Genomic DNA, 21730 nt, shown 5'->3' on the forward strand with positions numbered 1-21730 from the left:
TGGCAGATATATCTGCCGCGCGCTAATTGTTTATCTCGTTATCAGCAATTATTTTCCTTTGCCATAGAGGCAACGTTGCATGCTTTTATATATACATAGAATTACAACAACGTACACAAACAGTTTATTTACAGAAATATAATATTTTTAGCTATAAAATTGAAAAAAGAAAGAGAGAGAGATCAATTATTTTATTTATGATAATCACTTGATTTTTTCCATATAATACAGAACTCTTCAGTATCTCGTGAGCTCTCGATCTTTCTGTTATCCAACGTACTAACTGAATTATCCGTTGTTAATCAATAAAATATTTGTTAAATATTCTGCTGGATGGCAGCACACGTCTGATTCGTGGCTCCAGTTCACCACCACGTGGTTATGTTTGGAGCCGCTGGAACAAGTGCGTCGGACAATACCACGTTTTTACTTGTATTAGAAAAGGACTACAAGTAAGCGACTATACAAGAAGATTGTTTAAATAAATACAGACGTGACGCGTGGCTCCATGCGAGAGCGATCCATTCGATTTCGACTTTTGTCCCATGTATGCCTTTGATTTTATAAGGGATTGGTTGGAGAACAAAGGAGGTTGGAAGAATGAAGGAGTACGACATGAATGGTAATTTATTTCGGGAATCTATATTTTAATAAGATAAAAAATAACAACTTGATGTGTATAAAGTGTGACGAAAATAATTAGATTTGTACAAAACGTGATTTTTACAATACTCATCCTTTTTGACATGTCCCCAAGTTTCGTGGACGGTTCCGTCAAGATTATTTCTGAAATGATTTGGATGTATAATTGAGGATAATGTAAAAAAAGCTTGGCTAACGAAATCACAGAAAGTAATTGGAAATAATGAAGAAGATTGTTGAGATTTCGATATTTAATTGAAGATAAGAATGATATCTTGATATCAAGGATTTTAATATACAATTAAGGATAATGGAGAAGAGTGTCTTGGTATCACACAGATTATATACATCAAATTGTTATTCTTTTATCTTATTGACATAGGGATCCTTGAAATAGATTAAGGAATATACATTATACTCCTTTATTTATAATTATTCTATCAAGCTTGTATGAAACTGGGGTATACATGGGATCGGGATAAAACCTGAGACTCGCCAACTAAGAGTCGACTGCTATCTCACGGTGCCACACATCATCTCTAGCAAAATTGTTATCAATCTTAATATTCTGAGAATTACCTCGATGCAATTCCGAGTTGAATTTGTATCTCGTTGCAGTGCAACCGGAGACAGACGAGATAGACAATGCTGGTGCGGCATTGGTACAGAACGATAATCAGGATGACAGTGACTACGAAGAAAAAGAGTCGGACGGTTCAGAAATAGAGGGTGACATGGAGAGCGAGGCGTCATATGATGCTGGATCTACTTCGAATGCAGGCTGGGCTGATGTTATGCAAAAGATTCTAAAGACAAATAAACCAAAGCGAAAAAAGACACTTGTACTGGCAAAGGCAAAGAAGTTGTGCGATGTAAAAGTAAAAGAGAAAAGAGAAGATATTTCTTTTGAGATTGATGGCATTAAAGAAGAGATCAAAACAGAATCGGAAGAAGCTATTGATAAGACAAATATCGCAGCGAATACTGCATCGAGTAAATCGAGAAGGATAACGAAGAAGAATGGTATCAGATTAAAACCATCCATTACAGATCGGGAGCATGAAAGAATGTTGCAAAAGATAGCCACAAAGTAAGTTATTTATAAATCTTCTGTCTTTTGTTCGTTGATAAATCCTTCATACATGTATTTTGCAGAGGAGTCGTACAACTGTTTAATGCGGTAAGACAGCAGCAAATGGAGATTAAAAAGAAATTATCGCAGGCGGGACCGTTAGAAAGAAAACGTGAACAGGTATTCAAGAGTATTGACAAAAATTCCTTCCTCGATGTCCTTATGGGCGGTACTAAAAGCATACCCGTTGATAATGCAGTTAAATCTGAGAAGCCTGTTGGGCAGACAAACGATAGAGATAAAGTGAGTAAATCTTCTTATTTACCTTGTAAATTAGATTTGATATTAATATTTTTATATTAGTATGTAGAAAAGGAATAGTAATACCATTTTTTATCCTTTTTAATAAGCATTAAATATTTTAATGCATTTATCAAGGCCATATATAATTATATTTATTGATATTGGTACATTCTGTTTTACATTGCGATGTATAATTGTGTATAACAATAGAAATACGTTTGTTTTAAGGATCACAAAATGTGGAGTGTTCTTCGAGATGACTTTGTCATGGGCGCTAAGTTGAAAGACTGGGACAAGAAGAATATAGAAGAAGAAGAAGATTCTTCAGCTCCTGAGGACATGGACAGCGACGTGGATTGAAAATAACATCTTTCTCCTGTGAATCTTTTTTATATGACATTTTCTTTCTTTAGATAACTGTAGTTAGTCATAAAAATGTCGATATTGCTTGTGTACATAGTCAATTGCACTGATAGTTCTTGGAATAAGCATGTAAATATTGTGACTTGTAAATTAACTATGGATCCTCGAAACGGGTTATTATTCACTTCATATTCCTTTACTCATAGCCTTCAACTGTCCAATTAATCTTATAAAACCGAGGCATACATGAGGTGAGAATCAGAATCCGCTGAATACAAGTCGACCGCTCTCACATCGAACGACGCGTTATCTTTAAATATTGTGAATTAAAAAAAATTGTCAATTTATTAATTTGTGCATTCGTATAATTGGCCTTCCGTGTTTTATTATCCGGCGTTCGTTATAATTAACAATATGTATGTACAATGAAACTCTAGATATGTTTCTCGTTATGAGAAGCATTTATTTATATTGATATCGTTTATTAATTTATTGATATCGTTTGTATTCGAAGGGAGATATTCCTTTTCCATAGAATAACATTATATCTTACAGAGTAAATTGTTTCTTATTGTTTTATTATAATTAGATTTAAAACGAAGGAAGAAAAAGAGCTTGGTCGAAATGATCAGCTATTGTAAAACAAAAATCCTGTTGTCCATATTGTTCATTTAGCAATCTAAAAACTAGGAAGGCACACAGTATTATATATGCTTCATGCAAAATTTTTATTCTCAGTACCGCTCGGCCAGTGATTTGTCCTTATGATACACGGTAACAGTGATAACGTGTACAACGTTTTATAATTCTTTCTATAATTATCTTACACGTATATGTGTACGTAAGAAGTGTATCTAAAGCCAACCGTCATTATGTTACGTTCACTTTCTGAAAAGTATGCTTGGTACAATTTGACGTTTTGATACTTTGCTGTACCTAATTACCCAATTTCAATACAGATCTTTCTTTGGTTCCTGAAACCTCCATTAATCATTTTCTTTTTAGTTACCATAGATTTATGTTCGTCTTATTACTTCTCGCAAATACTAAAATCGTTCGATGTATCCAATGGATAGTACCATTCAAAAATAGTGAGGAAAGAGAGTGTATTTTATAAATAATATAAGAAGCATACTATTTTTTTAATGGTACAACTATTTAATGGTCATGGCATCTGCTTAGCTTACTTATAAAATATCGAGGGGGAGGAAATCGCTAATCATGATTAAATTGCTGTCGGTTATGCTCGTGAAACTTAAGTGCGGTTATTAAAGCCTGGACGGACTGAACTAACTTTGCTATGATTCGTTTGTTAGATTTAAACACAATTTTTCGCGCATAAACTTACATCGAAAATCGCTCAGCTTTCACTAATTTCTTTTAATCGATGTTTTTCTTTTGATCAAGAAGGATTTCGATTACGTAACATAATTTATCGCATAATCGACAATTTGTATTGATTTGTAAGAGAATAAAAACTGTTTGGTATTTTCGTTTGATATTTTTCGTCCAGCATATCTCAAAAGAACTTATAATTATGTTTACGTTTTCTTTTTTTCCTTTCCAATCCTTTCTAGTCACCATACGTAAGAGCTATACTTTCAAGATTCCGTTGAAAAAATCGTTGTTCAATTTCATACTGTACGATCGTCTGTCAGAAATACTGCATGTGTGTGTGTATGTACCATGTGTATGTACGTGTATGTGTGACGAATTTTACTAGACTGTCACGTACAATTATATTGTCACATATATATATACATATACAATTATAACATCGTCTTATATTTTCTGCACAATGCAATATCTATGTCATAACTTTTCAACTCAATTTCCATAATTTTTAATCCCGGATATCATATCAACTTGTTCATGTGTAAATATAATTGAAACAATAACTCATCACAGAAATTTGTCTTGCAATTTCTGCACAACTTTCTTTGTCTGTCGTACGAAATATTATATAACGTTTAAGCAAATTCGCATGATATAAAGAGCAAAGAGAACCAATTCTTTGCTACGGAATTAAAAGAAGAACGTTAACATTAATTACAAATGAGAATGCTGTGGCTTTCTCAACAAGTTCTTAATGAAGATGATGAAGATAAAAATTATTTATTATAAATATTTCATTAAATTTAAACTATGTCTTATTTGAAAGAATCAACATTTTTTTCTTTTAAAGCACTTCGGATCTGACGATATCCTTTTTAGCAATCGCTCGAAAGAATGCGAACGCACAATTAAAAGTTCGGATTACACTCTGCTCTCGCGAATATCGGCGAGCGCGCCGAAATTACCAGCCTCCTCGTCGGGATATTGAACTTCCTCGGCATCGTCTTGATTCCTGTCCTCATTCTCCAGTCGCCTGTTTCTCGCGAAGTACCTGGGATCGTCGTCACTGATGTTGCGATTGACCTCGTCTTGCAATTGAGGATGATCCAGATGTAGATTCCTGGCGTTCTGATCCTCGCGGTACGTTCGAGAAGGTCGCTGATCTTCATCGGCACGTCTGTCTCGCGCTGCCTCGATCTCTTCCGGATCGGGCAACCTGACGAAAACCTGATGTTGATCTCCGTCGCGATTCAACGAACTCCTGCGGCTGTCCTGGCTCAGCCTGGAAGCGCTGCGGGCGCGATTTCTCGTATTCATCAGCTCGTTGCCGGCGACCTGATAATTGTTGCGACTTGCGTGCCGATGATTCTCGTTCTCGTCGAGCGGAACGCGGAACGATATCTCATCGTGAGACGCGCGGAAGGTTTCGAGATTTGCGTCGTTACTGGAGACCCGCGGCATTGTCTCCCGACTGAGACGATAGAGGCTGAGCTCGTTGTCCACGTAAAAGTTGTCCAGCGGATTGCTGATAATGGACGGATTGCGCGAAACGTTCCGTCGGGGATAGCTCTGCAGACTGGACAGACTTGTCACCGTAGCGTAAGGGTGATATCCGGGCATCGAGTTCAGCGGATTACCAATGATATGCGGACAACTGTCCAGACTCTGCATCTCGATCTCCTCCTTGCCGTCGTGGCAGTAGCCGTGCATATCGATGTCATGCGGTAGATTGGCGAATCTACGGATTGAGGTGAGATTAAGATAATCAGTGGTTCTCCAGTTTATATAAAAATGATGTACCTGTGCAAGAGAATGTCGGAATAAGAGGGAGGCATGTCGGTTTCCTCTTTGCCGTAAATACTCTCATAGGTAGGCGGTGGGAAACATCCGACGGAACCTAAGCTGTCCTTGCTAGGTGTTTCAGCGTCCATTTCGAGGATACTGCCTTGACTGCTTTGTAATTGATGACGATTTACGCTTCGCGGATTCCTCTGAGCGCGCAACACGCTATCGCCAAGTTCCACCAGGTCTAAACCTGCCAAAAATTTTGTATTTATTTTATTTATCCTAAAGAATTTATCAAAATTTCGTAGCAAGGATACAAAATATATTTACTACATAACTCTCGGTAATTTTGCCAATCGTTTAAAAAACAATGTAGATCGTTTTTCTCCATTGCAGATACTTTATAAAGAACTGCAAAGTTCTTTTTAAAAAGTTTACTTTTTCTTGTATATTTTGTACTCAACGTATCTGTTATATGCGTATTATCAAAAATTTCTTTATCATCTTTCATTTGCAGATAAATTTGGCTCTTATTTTAATTTCTTTAATTTGGTTTCTTACTTAATCATCCATATTGTTTTCTAAATGACCGATTTCATTACTTCAATTCACTCTACTTATTGTTAGTAGTGACTGTTCTAATTCCAGAAGCACAAAATTCCAAATTATACCTGTGGGATCAGTTTGGAACTGAGTGAAAATCGTGCCGTCGACGACAAGCATTCTGCCATGCGGCAGGAGGATGATCGTCGGCGTCGCTACCATGGCTTGGTCACTGCCCCCGAACCGTGGATCCGGATCGGGATCTTCCAAGCGACAGCAACAATGCCGTCTGCATAGGGATCGACAGAAGGGCGCACCCCAACAGCAATACGCAAAGATGAAGCACAGAACGGCGAGCATCACCATAAGGGCGGCCACTCCTTGACCCTGCTGGGTGGCCGCAAGGGTCGGCCCGTTGGAAACGGGGTTGCCGACGCCGATGCCGAATCCAGCGTTGTTGCTCATTTCACCTGCAATTAAATAGTTGCCCTATTACATCGTAATATATACTTATTTATGAATATAGATAGACTTATATATAAAATTATGTCCTAACAGATCTAAAATTTCTTGAATTCTTTTTTAACAATCTTTAACAATCGATTATTTCTTAACGCAAGATTGATTGGATATCTTCTCATTCTTTCTATTATTTTATATTTTTGATGAAAGAATCAAAATTAAAATACATTATTGCCTCTCAATTACGTATAATTATTACGTTTACGCGAGCTTCTGTAATAACTTACGATAATTCCTTCGCGTAAACGGGATTTTGTAGTAACTTACGATAATTTACTCCGCGTAAACGAGTGAATTATCGTAAGTTACTACAGAAGTAACTCTCGCGTAAACATAGTAAATGTTGAACAAATTAACACTTATTAAAAATTTATATAATTTTGTTGTAATTTTTTTGATAGACTATGAATTCTCTTACTTCTTGAATCATTTAATTTAAATCTTTTTCTTTATCCGCATAATATAGATAGAAATATAATTTTATTAATTATTAAAATAAAATTATTAAGAATGCTTCAGCTAAACTATATAATTTATTGTTGACCTATAATTACATATTAAAATTTTAAATTCAAGTTACTTCCTGTTTGTTATGTACCTTATGAATAACAATGAATATTACATAAACGTGGACAAAAACCGTTTTACGTGCGTGAACTCTCTCTTATGCTAATAGGCCGAATTTCATACTTCTCCCCTTTAACGACGGTGAAAGTAAAGCTTTATGCGATCATCGTAATACATTACATAGACACCGAGAGAGTAGGGCAAGCATCGAACACAGTCGATCAATCTTTATGCGCGCTCGCGTGTAAAGTTTTTACAACACCACCTAATCTCCATGGCCGGCACTCTGTATGATTAAAGATAACGCTAAAAAAACACAGACACAACTTGATAAGAAATTGACCGATCTCATAGCTCGAGAAAGCAATGGTGTAGGCAACTTGTTATTATTATTAAACTATGATACGATGGCTACTACAATTAATCCATCAACTTCAAAATTTATAACGCGACCATTATTTTACATGTTTTCGTATAGAAGTGATAAGAAATTGATCAAAAATATGTATATTATTAATTCAATAGCTAATTAATATAACTGTGTTTAATACTCTCAATATGTATAAAACGGAATAAACAAATTGCCTGTTAAAAATCTATGAAATTTGCTAATATAAAATTCCTTACACAAGCAATTTTTATACAAATAAAATTAAACAGACGTTAAAGATAATTTACCTTGAGCGGTGATATTGTGGAGCCAAGCGATCCCCGTGGTGGTAGCTGACTCTGTGGCTCTGTGCGATCCGTAGACCATAAAAAATGATTGAAGCCTCGTTGAATTCGCCAGTCTGAGAGGAGACGACTATGTCTCCTCGAGAGAAACAACAGCGACGACACGATCACATTGACGACTCGCGGATTTCAGCACGTGGACGATGACCGGATGCGTTTCTGCCGCGATAAACGACGCATCTCTTGTGCGATGCACCGCCGACGCATCGAGCTTGCGTTCCTCGTTGTGATTCTCGTTGTATTTTCGGTGATCTTGCGTTCATTAAATCGCACAGACCACTTAGTTCTTTGGCATTGTTGCACTTCTTTCAAATTCTTTAATTACGAAATTAACATCCATATACGGATTTTTTATCCATCGCGAAACAATAAGGAAGCGAGTGCAAAAATTCGCATCACTTTGGAAGCTGAAATTTAATTTAATTATTTACTTTAATTCTGAAATTTAATTTAATTCTTTTACTTTAATTTCGTTAGATTGCAAAAGCAATCACGCGACTTGAAATTCGCATATAATAGCACACTTATTTCGATTCACTTATGTTGCATTAACAATACTGTCAGGATTTGCAGTTTTCCTGGAGGACCTGTCTCAATTAATCCGCGCTACAGCGTTCGATATAGCACAATTCAACGTGAGACAAGTTAAGTAGAAGCTGCCACACTACCATCGGCGAGACACTCTTGACCCATTTCCACAACGTCCCCACTTTGTGTGTATCAACCTGCTTCTGCGACGATATCTCTATTTCTCAATCGAGAGGAACGCCACTCGTCTCGACTTCTCTCTCGGCTCTCTTGCACCTCTCGTTAACCCTGCACTCGATATATTGCAACCCCTTGGAACGTTCACCCCTCTCTCTCTCTCTCTCTCTCTTTGAGATTTATTTTGATTTATCCCTTCAGGGATCCCTTCTTAGGCATCCGCCCTATTTGTCGAGATAGTTAAAAGTCTTTCAAGTGAAAAATCGATACGATCGGTTCGGAGATTCTCCTCTCTCTTAAGAAAAAATCTCCGCATTTGTCACCTAAGTATAAAAAGGAATCTTGAAGACTTCTATAAAAATTGAGAAGAAAAGCGACTAAGAATTTCTCGAAAAATGTAGACTCGATCGCGTCACGTTCCTTTTTCTCCTCGCTAACATCCTTTAAAATATCACAGTGTGATTTATTATTCAAGCTTTTTACATGTAAGATAAATGTTGAAAATATTTCAAAAACTGGGAGAAAGACTCGTTCCAATCTTATAAAATAATGAATGAAGAATTTGCCTCACATTTCTCACTTTTCGGAAAAGACTTGTTCAAAAACAGATACGTGCACCCAATCCGAAGTGATTAGTCGATAAAGCTTTATTATGATCGCTACGAGAATCTATTTCTCACTTTCTATCTCTGTAACGCGATTGCCGATGCTTCTTCCCTTTGGGAAATTCGTTCCTCGTCCTTTGGGAAATTTCGTTGTATCCACTTTCGTTGCCCAGCCTCTTTACATCGAACCGTCTACATGCCTTTCATTCCTTGACGTCATCGACTGCGGAGTAACACACGCCATATTATTTACCGTTGATATTATTCACCGTCCTCAAAGGACTCTGCACTCAGAACGCGATGCAGAGAAATTGCTTCCTCGACAAATGTCTTCTTGATCCAATTTTTGCTGCATTAATTTCTCCGCTAATTATCCCGCGTTCTTTATATACTATATCATGATTAGAACGCGATAATTAATGTTATTACGTGTAAATGTAATTGTCACTATTAACAAATTATTAATTAACACATCACGCCTCTCACCGTGTTATATTTATATTTGTTTTGGAGAGGATTTAATTTTGAGATGTAATAAAGCTCTCTGAATGCCTGAAATAGTTTTTCTATATCGCTCCACGATAAAAACACCCTCCGACGACCTAAATGCAGTTTCAATGTACTCGATGTAATATACTCAACTGCATCCGCTCTGGAAAACTCTCATCCGTTTCCTTCGGTAGAATGCAAAATTCCTATTTCGTTCTATTCGCGAAGAAATCCACTCGCGATGACCCAGATTCACCCCCTTGGCGACACGTTTGAGCTACATCCACCACATAATCACTTTATTTGCACGTCCACGAGCATCCGCACTCCCTTCTCTTCCTGAAATGTTATGGTTCACACGTTCACTCTGCAGAACTTCTCATCGCGAGTATCGATTCCACGTTTTATAATACGCTATACCACCCCGTTTATGTTTATATGTGTAAATGTGTGTACGTACATACGTACGTGTGTATATATATCGTGTCTTCTTTCTTTTTAAAGATTCCTACCCTACGGTAATATTCTTAGCTTCAAGGGACCCACCGATTCGTTCCCCTTTCACGCCCGTTCTCCACAGGCCGCTCGTCGTTGAACATCGATCCCGACGTCAGGAGTACGTCGCGAGATGCGTTTTCGTGATTGACAACACGCGTTTTACCCTCTCGCGAGTCGATAGCACGACGAAACATGAACGTCGGTGTCACGACGCGACGTCGATGGCGAGAACGACGCCAGGCCAGTGGGGCTACCTACCACCCACCACCCCGCCAAGCCATTCGACGGGGTGCAGCAGTCCCGTCGCAGTTCGCCCCGTTCGTTTCACTGCGCACACGTCGCGCTGGTGGACTCGTCTCGGCGCGATTCCACCTTCCTCACCCTCGTCGGTTTAGCTTGTCGGTGCTGGAAGGCAGGAAAGTCGAAGAGGTGCACGGTTTTGATTTCCATGTAGGGGATGTAACTGCAAATTGAAGATTTTGATATGAGCGATCTCGTCTTGGATAAGATCAGATGGTCCTCAAAATCGCGATCTATCAATTTTATCAATTAGAAACTCCAATAAAGTATTAACGAAGTATAATGCAATTATTAAGTTAACAATAACATCAATCGATTGAACTCAGTAATGTTTGTATATACATATATATATATATACCTACGCCGCGTGTAAAACACGTGCCTACAAAGTTAACAATGTAACAATTAATTAAACTCAATATTCATACATATAAATACAAAGTACAATGTATCTAAAGTTAGCAATAATTTATCCCATCAAATTTAATTCATTTAAATTTTATTTTACTTACTTAAATGTTTACGAAATGATACATTCTGTTCGGTTTCAGCTGACCATCTGCTTATATCAGCTGTTTATTCTGCCAGCAAAACCGAGTTTAATACGAGGACAGGTGATACTAGATCTGTTGCAATATCTGAGCAAATTTGCTGTCAATCTGTTGTGTTGTCATACTATAAAAGCATTTACTTACTGAGTATGTTTATTTTCTTAATTGTGGGAAATTAATGTAATAGAATCTGATCGTTACATTCAAACGCAAATTGAAGTTGACGCCAATTTATATATATCTACCCATCAGCTCTGAAAAAAATGAAACGATTTATATGTTAAACTGCTGGCATATTGCATTTCAATCACCGAGTAACTGGCGGATATTAAATTTGGACATTTAAAACTCAAGAAATTTATTTGTCTAGTTTCGAGGAAAAATTTAAAAAACAATTCGCAAACAACATTTGTTCGCATAAAATGTATCATACGCGAATTCCGTGGATTCGAGAATCTAGTTAAGAATCTAGTTAAGGATTTAGTTAACGGAACGTCATGTTACTTATCACTCAAAAAATATGTATAATATGTAATAAATTCAATAATAATGTAAAAGTCGAAAAAGGGATCGATCTGGGCGAAAGACTGCCTGTAATAAAAGCACGTAATAAACGCGAGTGGTCAACAATGGACTAGTTCGTTTCACGTAAAAAGCAGGTCAAGTGGATAGCATCGATTTTATTCAAATTCCCGGTTTTACTTAATGATGAAAGCTAAATTTAATAATAAAGGTATTTGCAGCAGAGGACAATGTCCAAACGGTTTTGGCAATATTATACGTACTTAATTACGCTTAACGATGAACTCTCCGATCATTTTTGCTAGCAAATAAATCTTTAAATCTTTAAATCTTAAATCTGTCGATAGGTCTTTTTAACTCTTAACTCTATAAGCTTGGCGCAATATTAACATTTTTTAACTAGTTACAAAATAGTACCTTTTGTGTATTTAAAATAATTTTAAAATAATGTATTGCCTGCAGCTTGAAAAAAAATTAAATTTACGTAAGGGACAAAATGAATTAATGAGACGTGGGAAGATTTAAATATTTTGAAGGTCGGGGCCAATTTATCGAGTTTGTAAATTAACATTATTCATGACATGCACGTACCATATAATCATTTAACGACGACATAATGACAGCATTCATCTTGTCACACCGTGGGAGTCAGGGTCTTTCTTAAATTTATCTCCTTACATTTACTCCTTCAACATTTGATATGGCTATTGTTACAGTAATAAAACTCGATTTATTACCATTACATAACAACAGATACAAAAACAAATATAACATCTTGTGCACCTTGTTTTACAGCCTTGATTATAGTACGCCAACAATGATTTTAATATTTTTATTTAACAATTTATTTCTCCGGCAAAATATCAAGGAGCCAATTTTTCCAACTTTTAATCTCCGCACGGGTCAACTCGTGCTCAGCATTTTGCAGCGGTATAAACTTCACGTTCACTCCAAGACCTTTCAGATTCTTAGCGCTCTCCTCACCCCATTCAATAGGAGCCAAAGCATCTACTGTACCATGGTACTGAACGAGTGGTACTTTACCATTTTCTGGATTCATTTTCAAATGCTGCAATTGTAATTAATAAATAATTAATAAAGTATTAGTATTTAATATTGAGTTTTAATTTTGTGGAAACCTTTTATAACTAAAATCAAGTATTTATATCAATGCTCTAATTGTGAAATACTTCCTATTTTATTAAATATATTTACCTCATAGATTATAGATCCCTTGTTCAAAAAGGAAGACATAGCAAAACAGCCAGCTATGGCAGGTCGGAATCTGTATGCTAAATGTAACGCTAGACAGCCACCCATCGAAAATCCACCCAGAACTATTCTGCTAAATGGAATTCCGTCAGCTACTTCTTTGTCAATCAATTCTGACACGTTTTGACACATGGAATTGGTCGATTCTAGACATTCTGGCACTTGATTAGATATCGCTATACGGTCAAACCATACATTTTGCATCTATAATGCAACAAGGTTTTATTTATTAACTCAAGAAATTATAAAAAAAGATATAATTTAACTCTGGAACTTTGGCTAATGGATTGTCAACACATACCTCAACAATTTCTATAAATATATATATTTTTATATGTTTTATATCTGTATTAATAAAAAATTTTGTCAAAAGTGTTCCAGAGTTAATCATAATTGCATCACCCTACCATTCCGTTGATAGGTGTGTAAGGCTGGCTGGGCGCGCTAGGGTAAATTAACTTTATATGTGGAAACTGCAGCTTTTCTCTGTTAACAATATCAACCCATTCTTTTAAATCCTCTGCTGTGCCACCTGCAAAAGTAAAGTAAACGTAAATACACATGAAATTAGCAATTACAGCAAAAGAATCTGCATTATTTTATTTTACACGTTTAATTATTCTTTTGTTTATTATTACAATTAGAAAGATTATTATATTACACAAGTATAAGATTATTTTATACTTTACCGGAACCATGGAAGAAAAATACAGTAGCTGTATGTTTCCTCGTGGCTTGCACAACCTTCGCTTGTGAGATTCTCACAATCGCTGACATTCTTTTGAAGGAGCTGATTTATTGCTTATTGTTCGTATGCTTATTTTAGCATCAATCACGATCCTTAAAAGTACAGAAGTAAATTCTGTGTTAATCAATGCCTAATGACAAATTAGTTTTTTGATTGCACTTTATGCATGTTTATCTCCCGTAAAGTGCACTACCGCCAGTGCATCCATTTTCGAAATTGGTACTACGTAGCCACGTTCATTTTCCGACACCGCCGATAAAACATCATGCTACATCTGCAAACTGCACGGACGCGCACCAAAATGATGTTTTATCGGCAGTGTCGGGAAGAGAAAAAGTGAGAGAGGGAGAGAGGGCCATTAGATATTTAACATTAACATATAATATAAATATATAAAATAAGTTAATATTTATCGATACATATAAGAAGATATAAATATTAAACTGATTCTCAACCAATTACAATCGAGAATATTTATATCTTACATGTATCGATAAATATTAACTTATGGGCCGGTTTCACCATCTTCGATTAACTGTAACCTTCGATTAAACTCACTCTTCGTCTCTTTCTAGGGGGACAGTTAGAAAGAGATGAAGAGTGAGTTTAATCGAAGGTTACAGTTAATCGACGTTGGTGAAACTGGCCCTATATTGTCTAAAAGATGTCTTTTAAGACGTCTTATGTCCCGCTTTTGGACATGTGTATCGTCTGGGTTATTTCAAATAAAAGATATGTATCAGGGGCGCAACGTGATTGGTCGGCGCTTTGTTACTTCGAGCGTCGGACCACTTCGAGAGTCGCGAGATTCGATATTGCGATTCTCGAACGTCGCTTTCCAGTCACTCACCAGTCAGTGACGAACCCGCCTCCGCCGTGACGGCTAGTGACGGCTGCAGATTCGGGTTCGGGTCGGTCCGTATTTTCGTAGTTGATGTGCTCCAAGGTGAGCCCGCGCGTGAGAGATTATCGCGAGTGTCGTATAGAGTGTAATATCTTGGTCGTGGTGTATCAAACACCGTATGTCGTCGCGAGTGTATGTCAATCCGTCAACGGAGGTACCGGCGATCCGGCCGGGATCGCTCTCGCGGGTGCTTCAGGTGGTTTTCTTGTCGAGGTGCATCCAGAGCGCATAATTATCATCAGGTACGCCGTAGCATCGTCGCGGGATGTGATACATCACGATATATTACGGTATAATACGGTAATTTGCGAGCGAGTGACAGTTTCGTCAAGTGGACTTCGCGCGATCGTAGCATTACTCCAACGGACTTTCCGTAAACTCCATTGCGCGGACGAGTTTATCGAGATGTACGTGATACGTGTGACAATTGACAGTGATCGCGATTGTTGTCGTCAACAACAATCACCGTTTTGATACATGTTGTACTGATTAGATGCGATAGCGCGACAGTTTCGTCAAGTGAAACGTCCGCGCGACCGTAGCGTCACTTGGACGCTTTGGCGCCAATGCTTGGCGCGATCGCTCGATTTGAAGTTTGCCGCGCACCAGCGACCTCTCGCCCGGCGATTCAAGAAGCACTTACCCGAAACGGCCAAGATGGATGGTAACAAGAGGACCGATGATAACAGGAGGTGTTATCCATCCGCGAAGTGTCGGGATAATCGCAAAATCAACTTAATTAACGGCGATTCGTACATTAACGCGTTCTTGCACGCCTCAAATTGGTGTAATTAACGTCCGTGTCGCAATTGTAAATATATTTTCTCCGCATCGCAGATATCGGCCGCGAGTATTCGCGCGTTCGTCGTTTTCGCGAGTGTTTTGTCGTTTCGGTGTCTCGATTTACGTAACGTTTCGCGATTTATAAGCGTTGTACTTTTCGTAAAATTAATTTATTTTCGCAATTACCGTGAAGAGTCGAATCGGAGTCGACCGCCGATATCTAGCGAAGCCGCGTGAACGCTCGCGCGCGCGCGTCTGTCTTCTCGACGGTCGCGCGAGATTGCGCCACTATGTCCGTCGCGTCGCGACGCGGCCGTGGTGATACGCATACGGTTCCGTCGCGGTGTTGCTAAAATGGCCGCGACCGTATCCGCGAATTCGAGTGCAGTGTTGTGAGTGCGCGTGCATTTCGACGAGCGGACCATCGCCTGGCAAGGGCCTCGTCGACGCGGGGAGCTGTCCCGAGGCGCGGCCGACAATTCTGCGTCGCCGGTGAGTCATGACATTTCATACGAAACGAAATTGGCCGACGTGACCGCCGCGGTTACCCACGGCGCGAGCTTTTATCGGCTGTCATCGCGATCCCCGGTCGCCGTCGCGATGACACGCCGTCACGCCGCACGCGAATCGCCCCGGCTTCGCCAGTCGTGAAAAATCTTCTCACGCGTGTGGCATCGCCTCCATCCGTGCGAACATCACGTACGTGCATCTCCCGTACCCACGTAACGCGCCCCGCTCTGCGCAAACGCGCCGGCCCCGAGGTTCGATGTCCGCTTGACGTCACTCCGCTGACAGCGGCTGTCACCTGTTCCCCGGTGACGTCACTGACAACGATGACGCCAGCGGTCCCAGCAGCCTCCCGGGGCGCCAAGCGCCGTTTCCCCTGTTGTCCCGATCCCGGCCTTATTAATGCTTACTTTTGTCAGACTACTTCGCGCCGATTTTGCCGCGCCTGTCAATATTGTCGGCGCGCTACATTTATCCAGAGATTGCCAGAGGACAGCGTCAATTTTCGTTAATTGTTTATAATATTTTTCTTAGCCCAATTGCAAAATCGACGCTATCAAACGCTTGCGATTTTATTGGCTCAAACTTAAAAGTGCCTAAAAAAAAAAAGATTTAAAGAGCTCCAAGAGTTAAAGAAAAGGGTTAAAGAATAAGGTACGGTCGCTATGATTAATGAATAATGCCGCGAATGCGTGTGATAAATGTAGCACATCGTCGATGTCATTAGGCGCGACAAGAAGGGTGAACTCGTTTCTTCGTGTAAAGAAAGAAAAACTCGCGGAAAGAAAAAGATTTTAATTTAGAGTTATTGAAATTCTCCGTAAATGTTGCATGAATCTTCACGCTATACTTTCCACCGCGCGGCCTAATCGCTACGATCAACTAATGTAGAGTATGACGAAATTGTCGAGGAACGTCGCACAAAATGTGCGAGGGCGGGGAAATACGTCTTCTAGGATAGGGCACCTCGGCCGTTATAACTACCGATGATTAGGTGCGCCTTGCGCATTATACGAAATATGTAATCAGAAGTTCTCTACCGGGCTGTGACATCATACCCGCGGTATGACGTAGGCGAGAGCTATAATACGGATGATGCTGGGATTACGCGATGCTTACGTCAGATGGCGATCTACCTACGCGATTGCATCACACAGCGTCATAATGTTGCACAAGGCGAAGCAACATTCTTGATAAGGGCTGTTACGCGCAGATGCTGGATTAATTGTAAGTGGCTCGCCACATGCGCCGGAAAGTCGAGACGCGACACCCTTGTCTGGAAATCATCTTGTAAACAACTTTTATCCAACAATTTCCTTTCAATACCCCGAAGTTTCATAATTAAATTCTAAAACGGAAGCTTATTGGCATATTCTTTGATTATTGCAGACTTGATATTTTGATATTTGGAATCAAATGGAACTTTGTATTTATTAGCAATATTTTATATTAAACGTAAAATACATTTTGCAAAATAATAATACAAAATTCAATACCTGCTGTACCGTTTTAAAGTCAATGGGGCTTTGTTTATTTAGATTTGCGTGAAACACGTTGCGAATTTTCTTTCTAATATACCTTAAAGTTTCAAAATTGAAATTATAAAACGGAAGCGTCAAATGTACATATTCTCGTTAATTGTTGTAGACTCGTTTGATATTTTGATATTTGAAATTGCATGGGACTTTGTATTATTAGCAATATTTAATATTAAACGAAAAATACATTTTATAAAATAATAATACAAAATTCAATACCTGCTGTACCGTTTTAAAGTCAATGGGACTTCGTTTATTTAGATTTGCGTGAAACACATGTAAATAGCGGGTTTCTTCTTGGGGAATACTGAAGCAACGCGTTCTATCATGGGTGTATAGAACGTACAGAGGTGCGAAATTACGTTTTTTATCGTTTGGACATAAGAAATTTACGATTACTGCCGCGGTTGCAGTTCCAATTCACGGTCTAAAATATTGATCTTAATTTGAATCCGCTGGGCGCCGCCTTAATTCGGATCAATTGACCCATCAATTAATAGGAGTGTAACGGTCGATTGACCACTGTGGGAATAATTAGGAGGGACGACTGTGTAGCCTGAAACCACACAAAATAAATATAATTGCGTTTTTTCCTTTGACCATCGCTAAAATGTCTCTCAAATTATCAATTAAATTGATGTTTAGCAAAATAAATTGGAAATAACGATGAAGCAAATTATGAGCCTACGTAGTGTTTATTTTTTTGTATTCATACGCGACTAGGTTTTCGTACACATGTGCATCTTCGTGGCTCCGATTCTTCGCGGAACGTAAAATTGGCAGTAAATCAGAGTTGATCCATTTTAATCTGTGAATTTAATTTATCAGTTTCTGAGATCCGTCTAGAAGGGCTCTCCGTTTCTTAAGCTTTTCTTACCCGAGCAAATATCGTGATTAAATTCCTTCGTAGTTTCCTCGGAGACGCCGTAGAACGCTCGGCATGCATTTGCCATCGCAGAGCCGCAATGGTTATACGGCACGGAGGAAAATCGGTATGGAGTGATTTATCGCAGTCGATTTAAAACACCGGGGCCCCGGTGTACAGCTGGATTAGAAATTGCAGTTAGTTTACTTCGGCGAAACGTACGGGATTTCCGGTTTGCCATTAAGAGACAAATTGCGCGACCACGTTAGACAAATGTCTGCGAGCTATCCCGCAAGATTTCCGGTTTATCCGAGGGCTCCACTCGAAACCAGTTCGATCCGAGCGATTCGAATACAGGCGCGAACATTTTTAGCGAGGAATCGCAGCGCGAACCGCGCTTCGCGAAGCCCCTCGTAGATGCCGCCACGATTATCGAATGCCCAACTTTTGCAAAATTAACTTAAAATCACCTAAATCTATGATAAAAATTGCGATCGACACGAATGCTTTACTAGATACAACGATTTATGCCCATTTCTATCAATGCAGATTAACTTTAATCTCGGTTTAACTTACTTTTTATTTTTATCTAGTTAATATATAAAAATATGTATAATTCATTATTATTATATGTAAATTTATATACTTTTATAATTAAGTACTTTTATTTAAAATTTATATGTAACAATAATCATTTTTATATATACGTATATTTGTATATTAACTAGGAAGAGATAAAAAGTAAGTTAAACCGAGATTAAAGTTAATCTAAATTATTAGAAGTGGACATTAATGTAAAATAAAACGGGATTAAGTTAAAAGAAATTGAGTGGCGCGTTTCAAAGAACTAAAACAGATTGCAATTCTGTAATTATTTGAATCATGATGTAAAAATTATTTTCAATAGATTATTTTCATTACAAAAATTTACTTGGGAACTTATACATTTAATTTAATTAATTTCTTTTAGCGTTATTCGAGCTGTGAGCACGCGTTGTTAGGTCTCTTTAAACGTTTAACGTTTGAAACGATAAGAGGATACATCCACGAGGTTTGACGAACGTGAGGCACGGGCGCGGTAATCGGATTTAGGTAAAGGTCGGGGAAAATAGTCGGTCGCGCGTTGGGATCGCGTGCAGGACTGGCGATCGTCATCAGCGTTTTCCGACGAGAGATCAGCCGATATAAAGGCACATTCGCACATAGTCATCGCCATTGCCCGCGTGGTGGTGATGTTCTACCCTGTCATTATTACACTCATGCATATTCCACCGATGTCATTTCACTGTGAGTATAGCTTCATCGACAAAGAAATCGTCCTTCCGTGGCATTTCGGACAGGTCATCCTTTTTCGTTTGGTAATACGTCACGTAGAAAGGAAAATCACGGTTTCGAATCACTTACGATCGTCCAGATCGCGTGGAAACGATTTTCGATCCGTGAAGATGATTTTCCGCGCGTTATCTTCAATTTTTCCGTTGATTTCATCCGAACGACTCGTCTAGGTTGTTGTACGAGACGGTATTACGTTTAAGAACAGCAGATACACGTTAGAAGAATGGGATAAAAGTGCGCGGCGGAAACGGCACGTTATTTCAGGCAGTCACGCTAAGTTATGAGAGATTACATCGCGATTATGTGATGTAGAATTTAGATCACGGAAAATTGTGTTCTTGGAACTTGCCCAACTCGGGATGCTTTTCGATTAACAGCCGACAATTTCTCTTTTATTGTTGCGCCGGAATCTCCGTTATATCGGAGTATCACTCGCTTTATGAAATACTAAATTACATTTTAATGCCCTTCCCGACGCGGCTAGTTAATTTCCTTCAGCGAAATAGTCCCGAATTCACCCAGCTCTGCTGCCTTAACACTGACGCAGACTCGACTTCCACCAGATTTACTATATTTTTTTCTTTCAATTACGACCTGATAATTTATCAATCTCTAGTTTTCTTAATCTTCTGCCTCTTTCCCCTCGTGTCGAAACCATAAAGATTTCAAATCCTCGTATCCCGTGGATGTTTGCATCTTACGGTGAAAGAGGTGACGAATTGGAGCAGATGGAAACGCGATGAGCCGTCCAGCACGGTTTCACGTACGAGAATCGTGGCTTCGATGACGTGGCTCGTGCTTCTCTATCGGTTGATTTTTGTTTCTCCTTCTCCCCCTGTCTCTCATTTTCCACCTACCTGTCTCTCTTTTCCTTTTTCTATCTATCTATCTGTCTATCTGTCTATCTATCGGTATCTATCTATTTATCTATCTCTCTATATCGAGACGCTGTTTACAACCCGTACGTATACCGACGCCTCCGCGCTCAATGATGACGCCGCTTGCGCAATCGCCGTTTGCGTTTCGCATGATTCACTCTCGTAAAACGTCGGCGGCGTCATCGATGTCGGGTTTCGCGAAAACGAGGTCGTACGGTGATTGTCACCGGACGGATCTGTCGATGATTCCCCGCGGCTGATGCATTCCTAGCGATGATCGGCTGGAAATAGCGACGGCGCTCCGGCGCGGCGGCGCGGCATACAGGGTGTACGTAATCGACCTGACCTACTTCAAATTCGAAAGCGGATGTCGGCTCGAGAGCTATCTTCTGAAAGGAAGCCTTCCGCCGCCGGGGTCTCTGACGATATCCACGAAAAGAGTCGCGCGGCTTAGCCCCCGTCATTTATTACGATGATTAATGTATTGTATCGCGAGATATGGCGCGCCCCCCTCGCGAAAGATTTACGTGAAATTTGAGAAGGGAACTCGTATAAATTGTGGGCTAGATACGCCTTGATGTTCCCGCGTTTAATTCTCAATGAATCCTATTTGCGTCTGAAAGCGAAATTCGCTAAGCTCTCTCACGAGTGCTATTGAATTAATCTCTCGATGAATATTCCTCGATATATTTCTCTTGTATTCTTAATTGATATACGAGTGTCGTTCGTATGCATCGAGCTTTGTCAAGAGAAAGCTCGGATAGCTCTTCGGTATTAATATATGTTTCGGCATATTCTTCTCGAAGGTAGAGAGTATACTAATTGTATTTAATATTTCGTCAAATGGAAATAACAAGATCCTAGCAATAAATGTGCATTTTAGATATTGCTAGTGTCATCCTTTGCAAATCTAGCATCATTTTTGTTCAAAATTGCAACTAATCTCTCGCATGTATTACTATCGGATACATAATTGTGCTTTTTATATCCTGAACCTAAAATTCTCTGTCTGAAGTATATCAAATGCATTTAGTTTCGGTGTCTACTATCAATAACTGCGGCTATCGATCAGAAAAGTGCGACGCAGATAAGGGCGGGAAAGGTATGGAAAGGACGGCGATGTCAGGAGTGACTCAGAAACCCCCGTCGTCGCTCCGCTGTACCATCTCAATTCCACGTATTGCATCTGCATGTTAAGTTAGATTGACTCCGAGAGAACTGAACCGTGAGCCACTCGAATATACGCCCGCGCGGGGATCTTCGCCGTTCTCTCCCGGCCTCCGGCTTCTCCTTCCTTCGCGATACATACACATTCGCCGGAGCGTACGCACTCTCGCGTCGCACGCAAATGCGTGCACCAATT

General features: G+C 39.2%; 3 protein-coding genes and 1 long non-coding RNA gene across 9 annotated transcripts in view; 2 read left to right on the top strand and 2 right to left on the bottom strand.

Annotated features, from left to right (window-relative positions):
• Positions 1–322: 322 nt before the first annotated feature.
• On the top strand, positions 323–2550 carry LOC139771156 (RRP15-like protein). Of its 2 annotated transcripts, none has more exons than XM_071703707.1 (4): positions 323–452; positions 1261–1732; positions 1798–2017; positions 2246–2550. In XM_071703707.1, coding segments are annotated over exons 1-4 (825 nt in total). In that variant the 5' UTR covers positions 323–451; the 3' UTR covers positions 2378–2550. The 2 variants fall into 2 exon arrangements, with proteins under 2 accessions (XP_071559808.1, XP_071559807.1); XM_071703706.1 differs by lacking the exon at positions 323–452 and adding an exon at positions 493–622.
• LOC139771155 (uncharacterized) lies at positions 2144–10416 on the bottom strand. 5 transcript variants are annotated; one of them, XM_071703705.1, is made up of 5 exons: positions 10213–10416; positions 7811–8274; positions 6172–6513; positions 5516–5750; positions 2144–5453 (listed from the first exon to the last, which is right to left on the bottom strand). In XM_071703705.1, the coding sequence occupies exons 2-5, from the start codon at positions 7887–7889 to the stop codon at positions 4637–4639; spliced, it is 1473 nt and encodes a 490-aa protein (XP_071559806.1). In that variant the 5' UTR covers positions 7890–8274; positions 10213–10416; the 3' UTR covers positions 2144–4636. The 5 variants fall into 5 exon arrangements, with proteins under 5 accessions (XP_071559806.1, XP_071559802.1, XP_071559805.1 ...); XM_071703701.1 differs by having other exon boundaries at positions 7811–10005; XM_071703704.1 differs by having other exon boundaries at positions 9820–10416.
• A 1828-nt stretch (positions 10417–12244) lies between these two features.
• On the bottom strand, positions 12245–13750 carry LOC139771157 (lysophospholipase-like protein 1). Its single transcript, XM_071703709.1, has 4 exons — positions 13499–13750; positions 13217–13341; positions 12753–13013; positions 12245–12606 (listed from the first exon to the last, which is right to left on the bottom strand). Exons 1-4 carry the CDS (start codon positions 13584–13586, stop codon positions 12382–12384), a joined length of 699 nt encoding a protein of 232 aa, XP_071559810.1. The 5' UTR covers positions 13587–13750; the 3' UTR covers positions 12245–12381.
• A 1848-nt stretch (positions 13751–15598) lies between these two features.
• LOC139771160 (uncharacterized) overlaps positions 15599–21730 on the top strand; it is a 265643-nt gene continuing 259511 nt past the window's right edge. The window contains exon 1 of the long non-coding RNA XR_011717876.1: positions 15599–15736. This is a non-coding gene — a long non-coding RNA (uncharacterized lncRNA). The remainder of the gene's footprint in view (positions 15737–21730) is intronic.

The sequence above is a fragment of the Temnothorax nylanderi genome, unplaced genomic scaffold (assembly GCF_030848795.1).
Source record: "Temnothorax nylanderi isolate EJ_2023f unplaced genomic scaffold, tnyl_v1.0 TNYL_tig0036_pilon, whole genome shotgun sequence".
Classification (NCBI taxonomy): Eukaryota; Metazoa; Arthropoda; class Insecta; order Hymenoptera; family Formicidae; genus Temnothorax; species Temnothorax nylanderi.

What these genes read in the sequence shown, in the direction of transcription:
- LOC139771155 (XM_071703705.1), bottom strand. Translation starts at nt 7,889, where the DNA reads ATGGTCTACGGATCGCACAGAGCCACAGAGTCAGCTACCACCACGGGG. An exon ending in GTTCCAAACTGATCCCACAG is followed by an intron (nt 5,751 to 6,171) that starts GTATAATTTGGA and finishes AATTTTTGGCAG; the next exon opens with GTTTAGACCTGGTGGAACTT. An exon ending in TCCGACATTCTCTTGCACAG is followed by an intron (nt 5,454 to 5,515) that starts GTACATCATTTT and finishes CTCAATCCGTAG; the next exon opens with ATTCGCCAATCTACCGCATG.
- LOC139771156 (XM_071703706.1), top strand. Translation starts at nt 601, where the DNA reads ATGAAGGAGTACGACATGAATG. An exon ending in GAAGGAGTACGACATGAATG is followed by an intron (nt 623 to 1,260) that starts GTAATTTATTTC and finishes ATCTCGTTGCAG; the next exon opens with TGCAACCGGAGACAGACGAG. An exon ending in AGACAAACGATAGAGATAAA is followed by an intron (nt 2,018 to 2,245) that starts GTGAGTAAATCT and finishes GTTTGTTTTAAG; the next exon opens with GATCACAAAATGTGGAGTGT.
- LOC139771157 (XM_071703709.1), bottom strand. Translation starts at nt 13,586, where the DNA reads ATGTCAGCGATTGTGAGAATCTCACAAGCGAAGGTTGTGCAAGCCACG. An exon ending in ACACACCTATCAACGGAATG is followed by an intron (nt 13,014 to 13,216) that starts GTAGGGTGATGC and finishes GTTGCATTATAG; the next exon opens with ATGCAAAATGTATGGTTTGA. An exon ending in AGGGATCTATAATCTATGAG is followed by an intron (nt 12,607 to 12,752) that starts GTAAATATATTT and finishes TTACAATTGCAG; the next exon opens with CATTTGAAAATGAATCCAGA.